At 44.3% G+C, this 14,687-nt stretch overlaps 1 protein-coding gene across 5 annotated transcripts in view; it reads right to left on the reverse strand.

The window, feature by feature from the left end:
• The window catches only part of LIMS1 (LIM zinc finger domain containing 1), a 139,075-nt gene that overhangs the window by 79,774 nt on the left and 44,614 nt on the right, over window positions 1-14,687 (reverse strand). Inside the window, exon 2 of one of the 5 annotated variants that reach the window (XM_077814165.1) lies at window positions 3,450-3,513. The exons of 3 other annotated variants lie outside the window; for them this stretch is intronic. In XM_077814165.1, coding sequence (XP_077670291.1) covers window positions 3,450-3,478 — 29 coding nt within the window. In that variant the 5' untranslated portion in view covers window positions 3,479-3,513. Of the gene's footprint in view, window positions 1-3,449; window positions 3,514-14,134; window positions 14,192-14,687 lie in introns of all 5 variants that reach the window. One more of the 5 variants, XM_077814174.1, reaches the window with a different exon arrangement.

Here is a 14,687-nt window from a genome sequence, read left to right on the forward strand (position 1 = left end):
GTGCGGTGTGTAGTGGCTGGTGAGAATATGCTTCAGGTTGGCGGGCTGTCTGTGGGCAAGGACTGGCCTGCCTCCCAAGGCCTATGAAAGTGAAGGATCGTTGTCCAGGATGGATTGTAGATCACTGATGATGCGTTGGAGAGGTTTTAGCTGATGACTGTATGTGATGGCCAGTGGAGTTCTGTTGGTTTCTTTCTTGGGCTTGTCTCGCAGCAGGAGGCTTCTGGGTACACGTCTGGCTCTGTTGATCAGTTTCCTTATTTCCTCGTGTGGGTATCGTAGTTTTGAGAATGCTTGGTGAAGATCTTGTAGGTGTTGGTCTCTGTCTGAGGGGTTGGAGCAAATGCAGTTGTACCTCAGCGCTTGGCTGTAGACAACGGATCGTGTGGTGTGTCTGGGATGGAAGCTGGAGGCATGAAGGTAGGCATAGCGGTCGGTGGGTTTTCAGTATAAGGTGGTGTTAAAATGATTGTCACTTATTTGCACCATGGTGTCTAGGAAGTGGACCTCCAGTGTAGATTGGTCCAGGCTGAGGTTGATGGTGGGGTGGAAGCTGTTGAAATCGTGGTGGAATTCGTCCAGGATTTCCTTCCCATAGGTCCAGATGATAATGATGTCATCAATGTAGCATAGGTAGAGAAGGGACGTGAGTGGACGAGAGCTGAGGAAGCGTTGTTCCAGGTCAGCCATAAAAATGTTGGCATATTGTGGGGCCATGCGGGTGCCCATAGCGGTGCCACTGGACTGGAGGTATATATTGTCACCAAATTTGAAATAATTGTGCGTGAGGATAACGTCACAGAGCTCAGCAACCAGTTGTGCTGTGGCATCATCAGGGATACTGTTCCCGAAAGCTTCTATTCCATCTGTGTGTGGGATGTTTGTGTAGAGAGCCTCTACATCCATGGTGGCTAGGATGGTGTTTTCTGGAAGATCACCAATGCATTGTAGTTTGCTCAGGAAATCAGTGGTTTCACGGAGATAGCTGGGAGTGCAGTGGCATAGGGCCTGAGTAGAGAGTCCACATATCCAGACAGTCCTTCAGTGAGAGTGCCAATGCCCGAGATGATGGGGCATCCAGGATTTCCGGGTTTGTGGATCTTGGGTAGTAGATAGAATAACCCCAGCCGGGGCTCTAAGGGTATGTTGATTTGATTCTGTGTTAGTGTAGGGAGTGTCCTAAGTAGATGGTGCAATTTCTTAGTGTATTCCTCAGTGGGATCTGAGGTAAGTGGCCTGTAGAATTTGGTATTGGAGAGTTGTCTGGCAGCCTCCTTTTGGTAGTCAGACCTGTTCATGATGACAACAGCACCTCCTTTATCAGCCTCTTTGATTATAATGTCAGGGTTGTTTCTGAAGCTGTGGATGGCATTGTGTTCTGCACGACTTAGGTTATGAGGCAAGCGATGTTGTTTTTCCACAATTTCTGCCTGTGCACGTTGGCGGAAGCATTCTATGTATAGGTGAAGACTGTCATTTCGACCCTCAGGAGGAGTTCTTCTTGTGCTGTTGGTGGGAGGGTATTTGTGTATCAGTGTGCTGTTCAGTGTTACCCTGAAAATATTCTTTGAGTCGGAGACAGCATAAGTAGGCTTCCAGATCACCACAGAACTGTATCATGTTTGTGGGGGTGGCGGGGCAAAAAGAGAGTCCCCGAGAAAGACAGACTCTTCTGCCGGGCTGAGTGTGTAGCTGGATAGACTGACGATATTGCTGGGTAAGTTAGGGGTACCACTGTTGTGGCCCCATGTGGCAGGTAGAATTTTAGACAGCTTACAGTCCTTTTTCCTTTGTACAGAGGTGAAGTGTGTAATGTAGATCTCCTGTCTTATTTTAGTAAAGTCCGTTTGCATGGAAGGTTGGTTATTTATGAGAGCCACCAGGTTGGAGAGCTCTTTTTTGATGTTTTCCTGTTTGCTGTATAGGATGCTGATCAGGTGGTTCCTCAGTTTCTTTGATAGTGTATGGCATAATCTCTCACTGTGGTCTGTGAATATGTAGATAGCAATGGATTTTTCACCTTCAGTCCATTTGGTATGATACCCATTCATTTGCATTTGGAAAGGAAGATGATATCAGTCTGTACTTGCGCAAGTTTCTTCATGAGGTTGATAGATTTCCACTCCACATGGCTAAATGCAGTGCCTTCCTTGCACGGTGTCAAGTATCAGAGGGGTAGCCGTGTTAGTCTGGATCTGTAAAAGCGGCAAAGAGTCCTGTTGCACCTTATAGACTAACAGACGTATTGGAGCATAAGCTTTCGTGGGTGAATACCCACTTCGTCAGATGCATGTAGTGGAAATTCCCAGAGGCAGATATAAATATGCAAGCAAGAATCAGGCTAGGAATAACGAGGTTAGTTCAATCAGGGAGGATGAGGCCTTCTTCTTGCAGCTGAGGTGTATACACCAAGGCAGGAGAAACTGCTTTTTATAGTTGGCCTATTTAATTTTAAAAACAGAAAAAAATATCCACCTCCCTTTCCATTTCTTATAAGGAGTCTTGACGTTTAAATCTCCTCAGTGTCCCTGGGACTCAGGGCAGCCCTAGGAACGGTTCTGACCGCCATTAGGGAATTTTTTCCCGAGAACCCCCTGTAACATTTCGTGAATTCCCAGGGGTTCACAAACCCCAGTTTGGGAATGACTTGCCCTATGTGTAGGAGCCGGAGGGGGGACATGCTGGGTGCTTCCCAGGAGCCATGCGGCGCGGAGGCTAGTAGGGAGCCTGTCTTAGCCTGCTGCCAACTGGACAGTCAGTGGCCCAGTCAGCAGTGCTGACCGGAGTCACCAGGATCCCTTTTCGACCAGGTGTACTGGTTGAAAGCCAGTCTGTCTGTCTCTTTCTCTCTCTCACGCACACACACATGTGCACACGCACACAATATATGTTTTAAAGTCTGTCATCAGCCAAAGAGAAAAACAGGTTTCTTCCAGACAGGAAATAAGATGATACACAAGAAAGCATTGTAAGCCCAATCAGTGGAAGCCCATTAGCATACTCAGTCAACAAAGAAGGAACACATGGGAGAATGAACCACAGGGAGTGTCCCTGTCTCTAGGGAGAGACAATGAACTTTGGGGCATATTAGGAAAGGCAAGAAGATACTAGGGATGTAAATAGAATTTGAAAAAAGTAAACATTTAAACTATTAAAATTGTACTGGTTAAACGTTTAACCATTAGAGTCTGCTGCTGCCCTGCTCCCCCGGGGTCCCAGCTGCCGCCAGTCACCCAAGGCTCTGCTCTCACCCCATGCAGAGCCATGGGCACGGGGCCGGCAGCCGGGACCCTGGGAGCAGGGACAGCAGTGAGCGGAGTCCCCAGCGTCAGGGGCTGGCAACCAGGACCCCGGGGGAGGTGGGGCCTGAATCCAGGAGGCAGGGTGGCAGCCGGAACCAGTGGCATGGGGCCAGCAGCAGAGTTTAAATGTTAACCTGAATACCTTACCGATAAGATTGAGGCTTTTTGGTTAACATTCTACATCCCTAGAAGATGCCCTTTTATCCTGCACCTGTGGAAGAAAAAGAGCTGTGCGATAACATTCATGAAAACAGGATCCCAACTTGGTTGGAAGCACTATAAAGGACATTTGGATGAGAGAGACTTCCTTAGGCAGGTTAGTCTGTTAAATTTAATCTCGAGAAAGCCTGTTATGATTTTGTTTTATATGTAACCCTTCTGTTTCCATTGTCCTTTCTCATGATCTCTTAAATCTTAATCTTTGAAAATAAATTTATGATTGTTTTCATTATAAATATAACTCGCTGTTGTGGTGTTCTGCAAGAACAAATCTTGGATTGAATCATTCAAGTTGGTGTGTACGCTGTTCCCTTGGGGACAGCAAAGCTAGTATAACTGTGAGCATTCAGTGAAGAAGGGGTTGGACACGAGAGGGAAATGCTTCAAAGGGACTTGGGGTGCACCTATTGTTAACCTGCAAGGCAAAGTAGGGGCTCGAATAGCCCAGCAGCATGTAGAGTACAGATGCTGTAAGCCCAGCTAGCACGGGTATAAACAGCAGTGTAGACCATGAAGCCCTTCTTAGGCAAATAAAGACATGTCAGGACCTTAGGGTATGTACCCTACAACAGTGCTTCTCAAACTATCCGATGTGGTGGACCAGCAATTTTTTCCCCAATGTGCCAGGGACCGGTACCATATTTGCGCCATATTATTATCATATTCACATAGGCATGTAGCACATCAGATCAGAAAAACTAACATTCTTCACTGTATTACTTGGAATGGGAGTGTGGCATACTCACGGAGATGTTCCCATTTAAATACACTGAAGACTGACTGAAAGGCTGTGCATCTGTGAGGATAGTATAAAATGACTATTATTCGTTTACGATCCAAGAAAATATTATTTGAACATTCATAGTAATATTAATTCATATCGGAAACAATATAATGAATATAATAAAAGTTGGCAGGCATTTTCTAGGGGGCCTATCCGCTCCCACCCGACAACCTGCTGCAGTGTCTTTTTCCTCCACCAGCTCTGCTGATCAGTGCAGATGTTGTCAAATGTCACGGAGGAACAACACCAACAATAATAATTAATCTTCCTCTCCCCAAACCTGCGCTAAACTGTCTTCCAGCATCAAGGGGCTACTTTTTTTTTTTTTTTTTTTTGGAGTGGGGTGGAGGGGTGAGGAAAGGAGAGGGGGTGGCAGCCAAGCCCAGGAAATTGCCAGAGATTAATGAGTCTTCTCCTTATTAGCATGTCCGTGGGCTTTGTCTGCTCAGAGCTGGGCGGGGGGCAGCGTGAATGGATGGCACAATGTGCAGGAAACACACATATCATTACACACACTGCAGCTAGGGCAGCGCCTCTCCCTCTCCGCGGCATAAGTGGGGGGGAGGGGGGGCGACCCGGCCAATGGCAGCGGCCAAGTCGCTGGCAGCTGTTGCTGTGGCGGCCGGGGTCAAGCCAGCATGAGCCCGGGCAGGGTGCAGGGAGTGGAGCCAGCGCGAGCAGAACATGCTGCCTCGGATCCCAGGCACCGTGGACCGTCAGCCAATGGCTTGTGGACCCACCACTTTGAGTAGCACTGCCCTACATGGCTCTTTACACACCAAAGCAGTGCCTATTTTCAGCAGTGTAGTGTCACACTGTCTTCCTGCTGCTGGAGCCTGTTGCTGCCACATGTATATGGCCCTACCAAATTCACAGTGCATTTTGATGAATTTCACAGTCATAGGATTTTTAAAAACATAAATTTCATGGTTTCAGATATTTAAATCTGAAATTTCACGGCGTGGTAACTGTAGGGTCCTGATGCAAAAGGGCATAGTGGCAGAGAGGGGAAGTTGCAAGGTTATTGTAGGGGGGGGTTGCAGTATTGCCACCCTTACTTCTGCATTGCTGCTGCTGGTGACCCATATAAGAAGGAGCTGCTGAGCAACGCGAGAGGACAGAGGAGTCACTCCCTGGAGTTCGAGGGAGGAGGACTGGTCGCTTAGAGGACTGGAACACCATGGACAGAGCAGTGCTGGGCAGGGTCAGCAGAGCATGAGAACGCTCCAGGCTGATGGCTTCTATACTGAGGCCCTGATAGAAGGGCAAAGGAGACGCTGGGGCTGCGGGGAAGGGGCCCAGGGAAGGAGACGGTGGAGTTGGAGGAGGGGCAGTACGTGGCTGCCAGTTATAGGGTCCGTGGGTGGGGGCCCGGACTACCAGGTGGACCTGGGCTGCCCCCACTGGTCACTGAGGGAAGTGGCCAGTACGTGGACTGTAGTCTGCCACTGAGACAAATGGCTAGAACTGTTAGGATATAGATATTCAGGCCTGTCTGCAAAGGCCTATACTTTAAGAATTTAGGTGTATTCTTATCACTTAGCTAGTTACAGAGGTATCAAAATCACTGTCTGTCTGTGTAAGGGCCTTCTCTTACTGTGACTGTCTGAGGCCCTGTTCTTAGGCTGAGGCTTTTGGCTAAGCAGCAGAGGCAGCCATAAGCTGGAAAGCATATGGTCACGTCCTCACCAGTCACATTGAAATAAGGTGCTACTGGTCTGTGAGGAATACAATCCTGTCCTAATAATGCCTATCAACACCAGATAAAGATGGTTAAAGAAAACTTAGTGTGATAACATCCTGTCTGTCAAGAACTCACTTATCAATAGCTGGGGTGTGAAATCCTCATTTCTGCGTTGTTTTATTACTGTAGTCTCCACTTCCCTGTTGTTTGTCTGTATAATCTCTGTCTGGTTCTCTAATGGTTTCTGTCAGCTGTAGAATTAATTTTTTGGGGTGTAAACCAATTAAGGTGGTGGGATATAATTGGTTAGATAATCATGTTACAATATGTTAGGATTGGTTAGTTAAATTTCAGTAAAATGATTGGTTGAAGTATAGCTAAGCAGAACTCAAGATTTACTATATAGTCTGCAGTCAATCAGAAAATAAGGGAGGGGAATGGGAACAGGGAATGGGGGTGGGAGAATTGGAATCATGTTTTGCAAAGGGGGGGGAATGGGAACAGGGACACAGGCAAGGCTCTGTGGCATCAGAGCTGGGAAGGGGGACACTAAGGAAGGAAATTAGAATCATTCCTTGCTGGAAGTTCACCCCAATAAACATTGAATTGTTTGCACCTTCGGACTTTGGGTATTGTTGCTCTCTGTTCATGCGAGAAGGACCAGGGAAGTGAGCGGGTGAAGGAATGCCACTGAGGCAAGTGGTTGGACTGAGGACTGTCGGTCTCCCTGGAAGAGGGGAAAGAACCAAGTGGGGCACAGCGTTAGGGCTGTGTCCAGAAGAGGATGACGCGATCCGGGGAGCGACACAGGATCCTGGACGCGGAGACAGGAGACACCACCTGAGGAGAACGCACTACCAACCCCAAGCTAATTCCCAGGATGGCCAAAAGGAGGCGCCGCAGGGGTGAGTCAAACTCCGTGACACCCTACAATAACTTTGCAACCCCCTTTTGGGTCGGGACCCCCAGTTGGAGACACGCTGGTCTCCCCCCCATGAAATCTGTATAGTTTAGGATAAAAATACACTAAAGAACAGATTTTATGACAGAGACAAGATTTCACGGTCTATGACGCGTTTTTCACACCTGTGAATATGGTAGGGCCCTGCACATGTAGCTGTACACTGTAGTGTGGATGCAGCCTGCTTTTCACTGTGGTGTGTAGCTACATGTACCCTATGCACAGCCACAAATGCAGACAAGGCCTTACTTTTGGGAATGGCTACAATTAGCAGAACAGGGTGAAAGGCTCTTAGGGATACTGGGCCAAATTCTGCCCTGACTTCCACGAGGTTGCACAGGGTGTAAATCAAGGCAAAATCTGGTTCCCAGCTCAGATTTTAATGGTAACAGTATAGCTAAAGTCCATGCAACTCTGCAAACATCCCCAACAATACATTTCATTGGAAGCCTTTAAAAACAAGATTTTTATCTGTGGCTTTGCCAAAGAAATGAGGAAGCAGATACAGTTTTCACATTGCACAGCATCTGTGCATAAGTTGCTTGCCTCTTTTTAAACAGAGATTTATTCTTTTTCCTTGCAGAAATATCTGTGCCCCTTGAAATATTTTTAAAAGGCATATTCTCTTAGGCTATGTCTACACTACAGACCTTACAGCAGCACAGCTTCACCGCTTCAGCTACGCTGCTGTAAATTCTCCCATGTAGCCGCTGTATGCTGGCGGGAGAGAGCTCTGTCACCAGCATAATTAAACCACCCTCAACAAGCAGCAGTAGTTATGTCGGCAGGAGAGCAACTCTTTGTTGACATAGCGCTGTCCACACCAGCACTTTTGTCGGTGAAACTTATGCCGGTCAGGGGGATGTTTCTTTTTCACACCCCTGACCAACAAAAGTTTTGCCAACAAAACTGCTAGTGTAGACAAAGTCTTAGTTGTGAATATTTAACTCCCATTAATGTTAATTAACTACTCCAAAGAAATGAGGTAGTAACGATTCTGTAGAGTTCCTTTTTAAAGGAATCAGGAAGCTTTTTTTTTTAAAAAAAATCTGATAGTGCTTTGAAAATACTGAGTAACACACCAGTTTGCAATCCTACATTAGAATTTCCTAATTGTTTTAAAGCCTTTTATAAATACTTATTAGAACATAACTAGCTTGATCAATTAAAAAAAAAAGTTTAAAGGTCAGATTTTTTTTCCGGAACACTTTTAATGACAACTGTGAATTTTCAAAGGTACCTTGTGAGTAATCTATTTATGGAAAAATGACTAGCAATCCGCCTCTCTACTTTATTAGAGATGAAATAACTTCCTTTTAGGAAAGCTTTCTTTCTGCTAGGGAAAGAACACCTACAAAGTTAATGAACATGGTATTTATATGGCCTGTGATGGAGCGGGGGGAGCTCCCTTTTATGGACACCCAGCAAACCAGTTAGCTATAAAAGCCGTCTTGGTAGCTGTTCTCTACTTGCTTTACCTGTAAAGAGTTAAAAAGTCTGCTGCATGCATAGGTAAAAGGAAGGGAGTGGGCACCTGGCCAAAAGAGCCAATGGGAAGGCTAGAACTTTTTAAAATTGAAACAAGACTCCCCTTTTGTCGGTCTGTGTTGTTCTCCCGGAGAGAGGGGACAGAGCAGAAACAGGGCTGGAGCTATCCTGTATAAAGCTGTGGGCCAGGTATGAAAAATCATACCTAGAGACTACTCATTGAAACCCCAGATATGTAAGTAGATCAGGAAATGTCTAGGACAAGCGTGGCCAAACTGAGCCTGAGAAGGAGCCAGAATTTACCAATGTACATTGCCAAAGAGCCACAGTAATAGTCAGCAGCCCCACGTCAGCTCCCCCGCCCCCAGCACCTCCTGCTCACCCAATCACCCTTCCCCCTCCCTCCCTGCACCTCCCAATCAACTGTTCCCTGGCGTACAGGAGGCTCGGGGGAGGAGCGAGGGCGTAGCAGGCTCAGGGGAGGGGCGGGAAGGGGTGGAGTGGGGGCAGGGCCTGTGGCAGAGCCAGGGGTTGAGCAGTGAGCACCCCCCCCCCCCCCCCGGCACATTGGAAAGTTGGCGCCCGTAGCTCCAGCCCCGGAGTCGGAGTCGGGGCCTGTCCAAGGAGCCGCATGTTAACTTCTGAAGAGCCGCATGTGGCTCCGGAGCCACAAGTTGGTCACCCCTGGGCTAGGAAGACGCAATTAGGTTTATCTCTTTTATTTCTTTATGGCTTGTGGACTCCTCTGTGCTAACCCCAGGTGCTTTTGTTTTGCTTGTAACCTTTAAGCTGGACCTCAAGAGAGCTACCTTGATGCTTAATCCTTGTAATTGTTTTTTTAAAATCTAGCAAAAAGCCTAAGTTCCAAATATATTTTCTTTCTTTTTTGTTTTTAATAAAATTTACCCTTTTTTAAGAACAGGATTGGATTTGTATGTCCTAAGAGGTCTGTGCATATGTTGTTTAATTAGCTGGTGGCAACAGCTGATTTCCTCCTTTTCTTTCTCAGCTCTTCCCCGGAAGGGGGGGTGAAAGGGCTTAAGGGTACCCCAAATGCGCCTTCCTGGGTTCAAGGAGGGTTTTTTAATTTGTGTGGTGGCAGCATCTACCCATCCAAGGTCAGAGAGACGCTGTAACCTTGGGAGTTTAATACAAGCTTGGAGTGGCCAGTATTAATTTTCAGAATCCGTGTGGGCCCCCACCTTCTGATCTCAAAGTGCCAGAGTGGGGAATCAGCCTTGACAGGATCAAATTTAGATCAGCCAAAACAGTCAGACTTTAATGAGACACTGCCAAAGAGTGACATTCAGCTCTGTGCAGAGGACCAGTCCAGGGCCTATAGCAACACTTCCATCCCATTCAGCACTGTTTTGAGGCACAGGCCTTGGGCTTGCCCCCTGCGCAGAGTTGAATTTCACCCTGAAATATCTCAAAAGGCACTGCTAGGCTGACATTTAACAAACAAACCTATTAAGCAATAACAGAAATGTTGTATTTATAGGATCTGTGATACTCACTCTGAGTAAGGGATTCAGTAAAGCCTATTACACAACTCTGTGTACCTCAAGGGCTTCCTTACAAAAAGATTTTCAGTATAAAATGCATACCCCATTCTTCATATCTGTATCTTGATTACTTTAATCACACATTCCACTGCTTAATATTAACACACTTTTACTTTAGATACTTGACATATTTTGCTCTCTCCTCCCCAGTCTCGCCACTTCACATACAGGACTGTTTCCTCAGTATCTCTGTTTCTGTCTTCATGCCACTTTAATTCACATATCAGTGTCACTTTATTATGGACAAGTTAACCATATAGTTATCTTTACAAGCTGCTGCTTCCGGGACTGCACAATACTTCCTCATATGAACTTTTTATCTCTTGCCTGTAGCTATGCTTTAATTCTATCTAAGCTTATGTGCTAGTCACATGAAGTTTACCCAACTGACAAAGCATGTTATAGATTTACTTCTCAAAAGGATCATGACTACACCCAAGTAAGAAGTGCTTTTTCTGATCACGGAGAAAGCAAATTCCTATAATCAAGACATAGGTTAAAAGACAAAAGAGGCATTTAAAATTTTGATGTGTTTAAATTTCACATATAAGCAGCACTTGAGTGGTTTCAACATATATAGAAAGTCAAATAGTTTGTTGATTCATGGGGACAGTAACAGTTTTGTCACTTCAAGGAAAACGCAGATAAATTGCCATTAAAAAGGAACTAAGACACCAAACGTTAGCCTTTAAATTAGTCCCATTTGAAGAAACTTAGACCCACTTCTTAGTTATATAGAATTTCACACAGGCAAACCAATGTAATTTCATTTGGCAGATTTGTCTGCATCAACACCTTCTCCAGAGATTTGTGCCAAAACGAACACACACACACACACACACACACACACACACACACACACACATTAAATCCCTTCACCCTGAGCCCTTGTGCATTGCTATCCCTTCCTCACTGAGCCCTCTCCATTTCTCTTTACCTCATCCCACTCCCAACATCAGGACTGGGGATGCGCTAGGCTTCCCACAAGAAAATAGAAGTATCTTCCCAAGAAGGTGTCGCATGCTAGGTCTTCCACAGAATGGCTGTGCTCACTGTCAGATACAGGAACAAATACTGAATGTGATTTTTCTTTTTCTACCTCCAACCTGTTACTCTTTATCTTATAGTCTGACTACCTGAATAACAACATCCATTTCCATGAGTAATGCAGACGAGGGTTGGGATTTTCAAAGATATCTAAGGGAGGCAGGTGCCAAATTCCTATTGAAAATACCAGCCTGGGTATAGTTCATATATTGTATATTATCATTTAATAATTTTAGCAGCTCTCCTTTTTATTAATATCATTAGGGTGTTCAGAATAGAAGAACATAATTTCCTAGCTCAAGCATTACCGAGACTGGGTAAAGAACTATCATCTATTACAAAGAGAAACCCTGGTAAAAGCACACTAAATTGGCATGCCTCTTTTCTTAACTCATCGGTGTCCATTTATATACTGTCTCTGCCGGTCTGCCTACCCCTGCTAGTTCTCAGTATGAACTAGGAGAAGTGGGCCCGTCATTTTGTGTAAGAGACGCAATCTTCTAGAATGTTTCCTAGAGCCAGAACTCCTAACCTCGCTAATTCCTCCACCGCCACTTATTCCCAAACCAACATTTACTTTGTGAGCTAGCCAATCCTTTAGGTGATGAATGCCTTAGGATTGGTCTAAGTCCTAAGGAGGAAAGCAGAGAAAACTGTTTAGTAGCATTGCTAGCACAGAATGGCTGCCATGTTCCTCCCAAGAAGAAAATGCATTTCTATGACAGGCGAAGTGATATATTATAACTTTCTGTAAAGTATTTTGGTATGCTTTGCTATGAAAGATGTTAAGATTACCTGCCCACCATCACTCTGATTGATACTCCATGAGACTTGGGCTCCTAAGTGCAGTTACTTTTGAAAACCAGACTTAGGCACTTGCAGAATTTTATCCATCATCATTTCAGAACCTTTTGATCCTAGTCATCTGCAGGCTTGTCACTGTCTTTTCTCATTCATCGGAATCAGAATAGCATCTCCGCTAAGCCCTTCAGTTTTTTTTATTAGAAAACTGACTGAACAAATTTCAGGAAGCCACTTGAATTTAGTTTTGTGTTTCTCAGCAAATACAGGTTATTTAAAGTTCACAATGAGTAACAAATCATGAAGAAATCCCACTGTCAGAGTCTCATTTTGTTGCCAGAGTCTGTAGTAGATCCCAACCATAATTTGCCTCCCTTGATTTGTATCTTTTAAAAAAATTAAGCAAACTCTAACTTTCATCCTTTCCTTCAGCATCTGTACACATCAGCTTGTGTAAATCAAAGAACATGAGATGTAATGTGTTTAAGGGCACCTTAAACCCATCATTCGTACTTTCCAGAGCTCTGTTCAGTCTAGTTTTAAAATCTGAAGTGATGGAGCTGCCACCATTTTCCAGGGAAGACAGAAGCACAGCTTAACTGGTATCTTGTTGTCTGTTTTCTTCCCACAGTTTTCAGATGAAATTCTTCTTATCCCAATTATATTTCTACTAGCCTATTATATCCCCTAGTGCTACCTTAAATAAGTATTCCTCCTTCTTTGCACCAGCACTCTCAAAATACTTGCAATTCGTTGAGATATCCATCACTTCTACTGAGGCAAGTTTTACACACAGTTCTTAAAATTACTCTTGTCAACACAATTACAACAATTCTCAATCCTCTGGTCTGAAATCTCTCCAACAGGTTACCTTATCTCTGGCCTGTAGGTACTCAAAACTCAATTATCTAACAGTGATCTCACAAAAGAGAGAGAGAGAGAGACTATAACTTCCCTCATCCATGCCAATAATGATGCACACAGAGAAAAACTGGAAGTATACAAGCCCTTGAGAATTCTCTCTGCTCGCCGCTAAGTACTCAGAATTCCTTATTCTTTACAAAAATTCCTCTTCACACCCAACTTCCTTATGAAAGAAGCTGTACCTCACGACAGATTGTACCTCCTCCTTCACTGGGTATTGCAAAGCCCTCCTCACAAGCCTGGCCTAGCAACATTTTGTGTTTCAGCATACTAGCAGGAATCTTTTTGTCCAGCAGATGGAACCAGATATCTATCAGATTTGAAAATAAAAATGCCCTCTCACCTCCTATAGTACATGAAAACAGAAGTTTAAATATTTTCCATTTGCAAATTTTAACTTGGGCTGGATCGTCAAAACAACTGTCTGCATTCCCTGAGATGATATAGTTAATAGAAAATATCAATTTAAATAACTATTTGTTCTACTCAATTTCTAGCTACTCTCTTTTCACACATATAAACAAGCTTGCCCCTAATTATTCCCAAAGTTCCATTACCACACATACACACCTCCCTGGCCCCTTTGAAAATCCATTTCCATCCTTGTTCTTTAGCTATCAGTCATATTCAAGATTTTGTACAAATTCCTCTCTTCAATCCCACTGCAACACTGTTCTTTCCTTTTATAAAACCAACTCACATTCACTGCTCGCTTGGCAAGCGGCGGAGAATTCTAAAGAAAGATGTAGCTCCTTTTCTTTCTCTACCAACACAGGAAAATTAAGCTCAAAGTTTGCCTAGGGAGGTGACCTTTCACTTTTTAATTTAACTCTGCATGTCTGTTAACCCATCCTGGAACATCTGGTCAAGCCAACTGCCACCCTGTGTCAAACCTCCCAATCCTGAGTAAGCTCTCAGAGAAGTTAGCCAAAGGAACACTTCAAGCTCACCAGATTTAAAGAATATTCTAGACTGAGAACAATTTCGATTCAGGTCAGGACATGGAACACACAGAATCATTTTAGTGGCACTGACGGACAATCTCCTCATATCAATGGATAGAGGACAGTCATCCATTCTCATCCTCCTGAACTAGGATTAGGGAGGTAATAGTCACTCTTATGTGATATTGCAACATTTAACACTGTTGACCACGAGAGAGAGGCCCTTGCTGCAGGGATGTATCCATTGAGTAATGCTAGGAAACTGCACCTCCACAACTAAATAAATTTTAATTGACTCAATCCTGTAGCTATGTGTGTGTGTCTATATAGGGTTGGGGTTTGTCTGGGTTTTTTTAGAGACATCAAAACCCCTTATTAGCCATTTACCTAGTTCTTTATCAGTTAAACTGCTTACCTTTTGATCCATTCTGTTGGTTACTTTGTTCTTGTCACACCAGTGGCTTTGCCAGGACTACCTCAGTAAGGAAAAATGCAAGCATAGTGAATATTTGTCTCAACAACAGTACTACTATATTTACTATACTTTCTGCCTGGCAAATCTTCATCCTTTTTAGGCTTCAGAAACTTCATCTTCCAGATTAGTTAACTCAAGCTTGGGAATAGGCTTGAAAATTCTTTAATTAGCAAGCGCCAATGATGGTTAACTTGCAAGTTACAACTACCCACTTATTACTGTACTCAGGGTTTTTTGAAAAGGGGGGGAAGGGAAAGACATATGTGGAAAGTGAAGCACAAAGCTTAAGGCCCAGATCTGTAAACGTATTTAGGCGTTGCTGAGCTCAGTGTTGCAATGCCTGACTGATTTAGGAGCCTAAATCTCCTTCCCATAAGTGAGTTAGACACTTGGAGATTTATGCTCCTAAGTGCTTAAATCACTTTGAGCCTAAATCAGTCAGGCATTGCAATGCTGAGCATAGTAATACATAAATTCCTTTAAAAATCTTATT

This window comes from Eretmochelys imbricata, chromosome 1 (genome assembly GCF_965152235.1).
Source record: "Eretmochelys imbricata isolate rEreImb1 chromosome 1, rEreImb1.hap1, whole genome shotgun sequence".
Lineage (NCBI taxonomy): Eukaryota > Metazoa > Chordata > Testudines > Cheloniidae > Eretmochelys > Eretmochelys imbricata.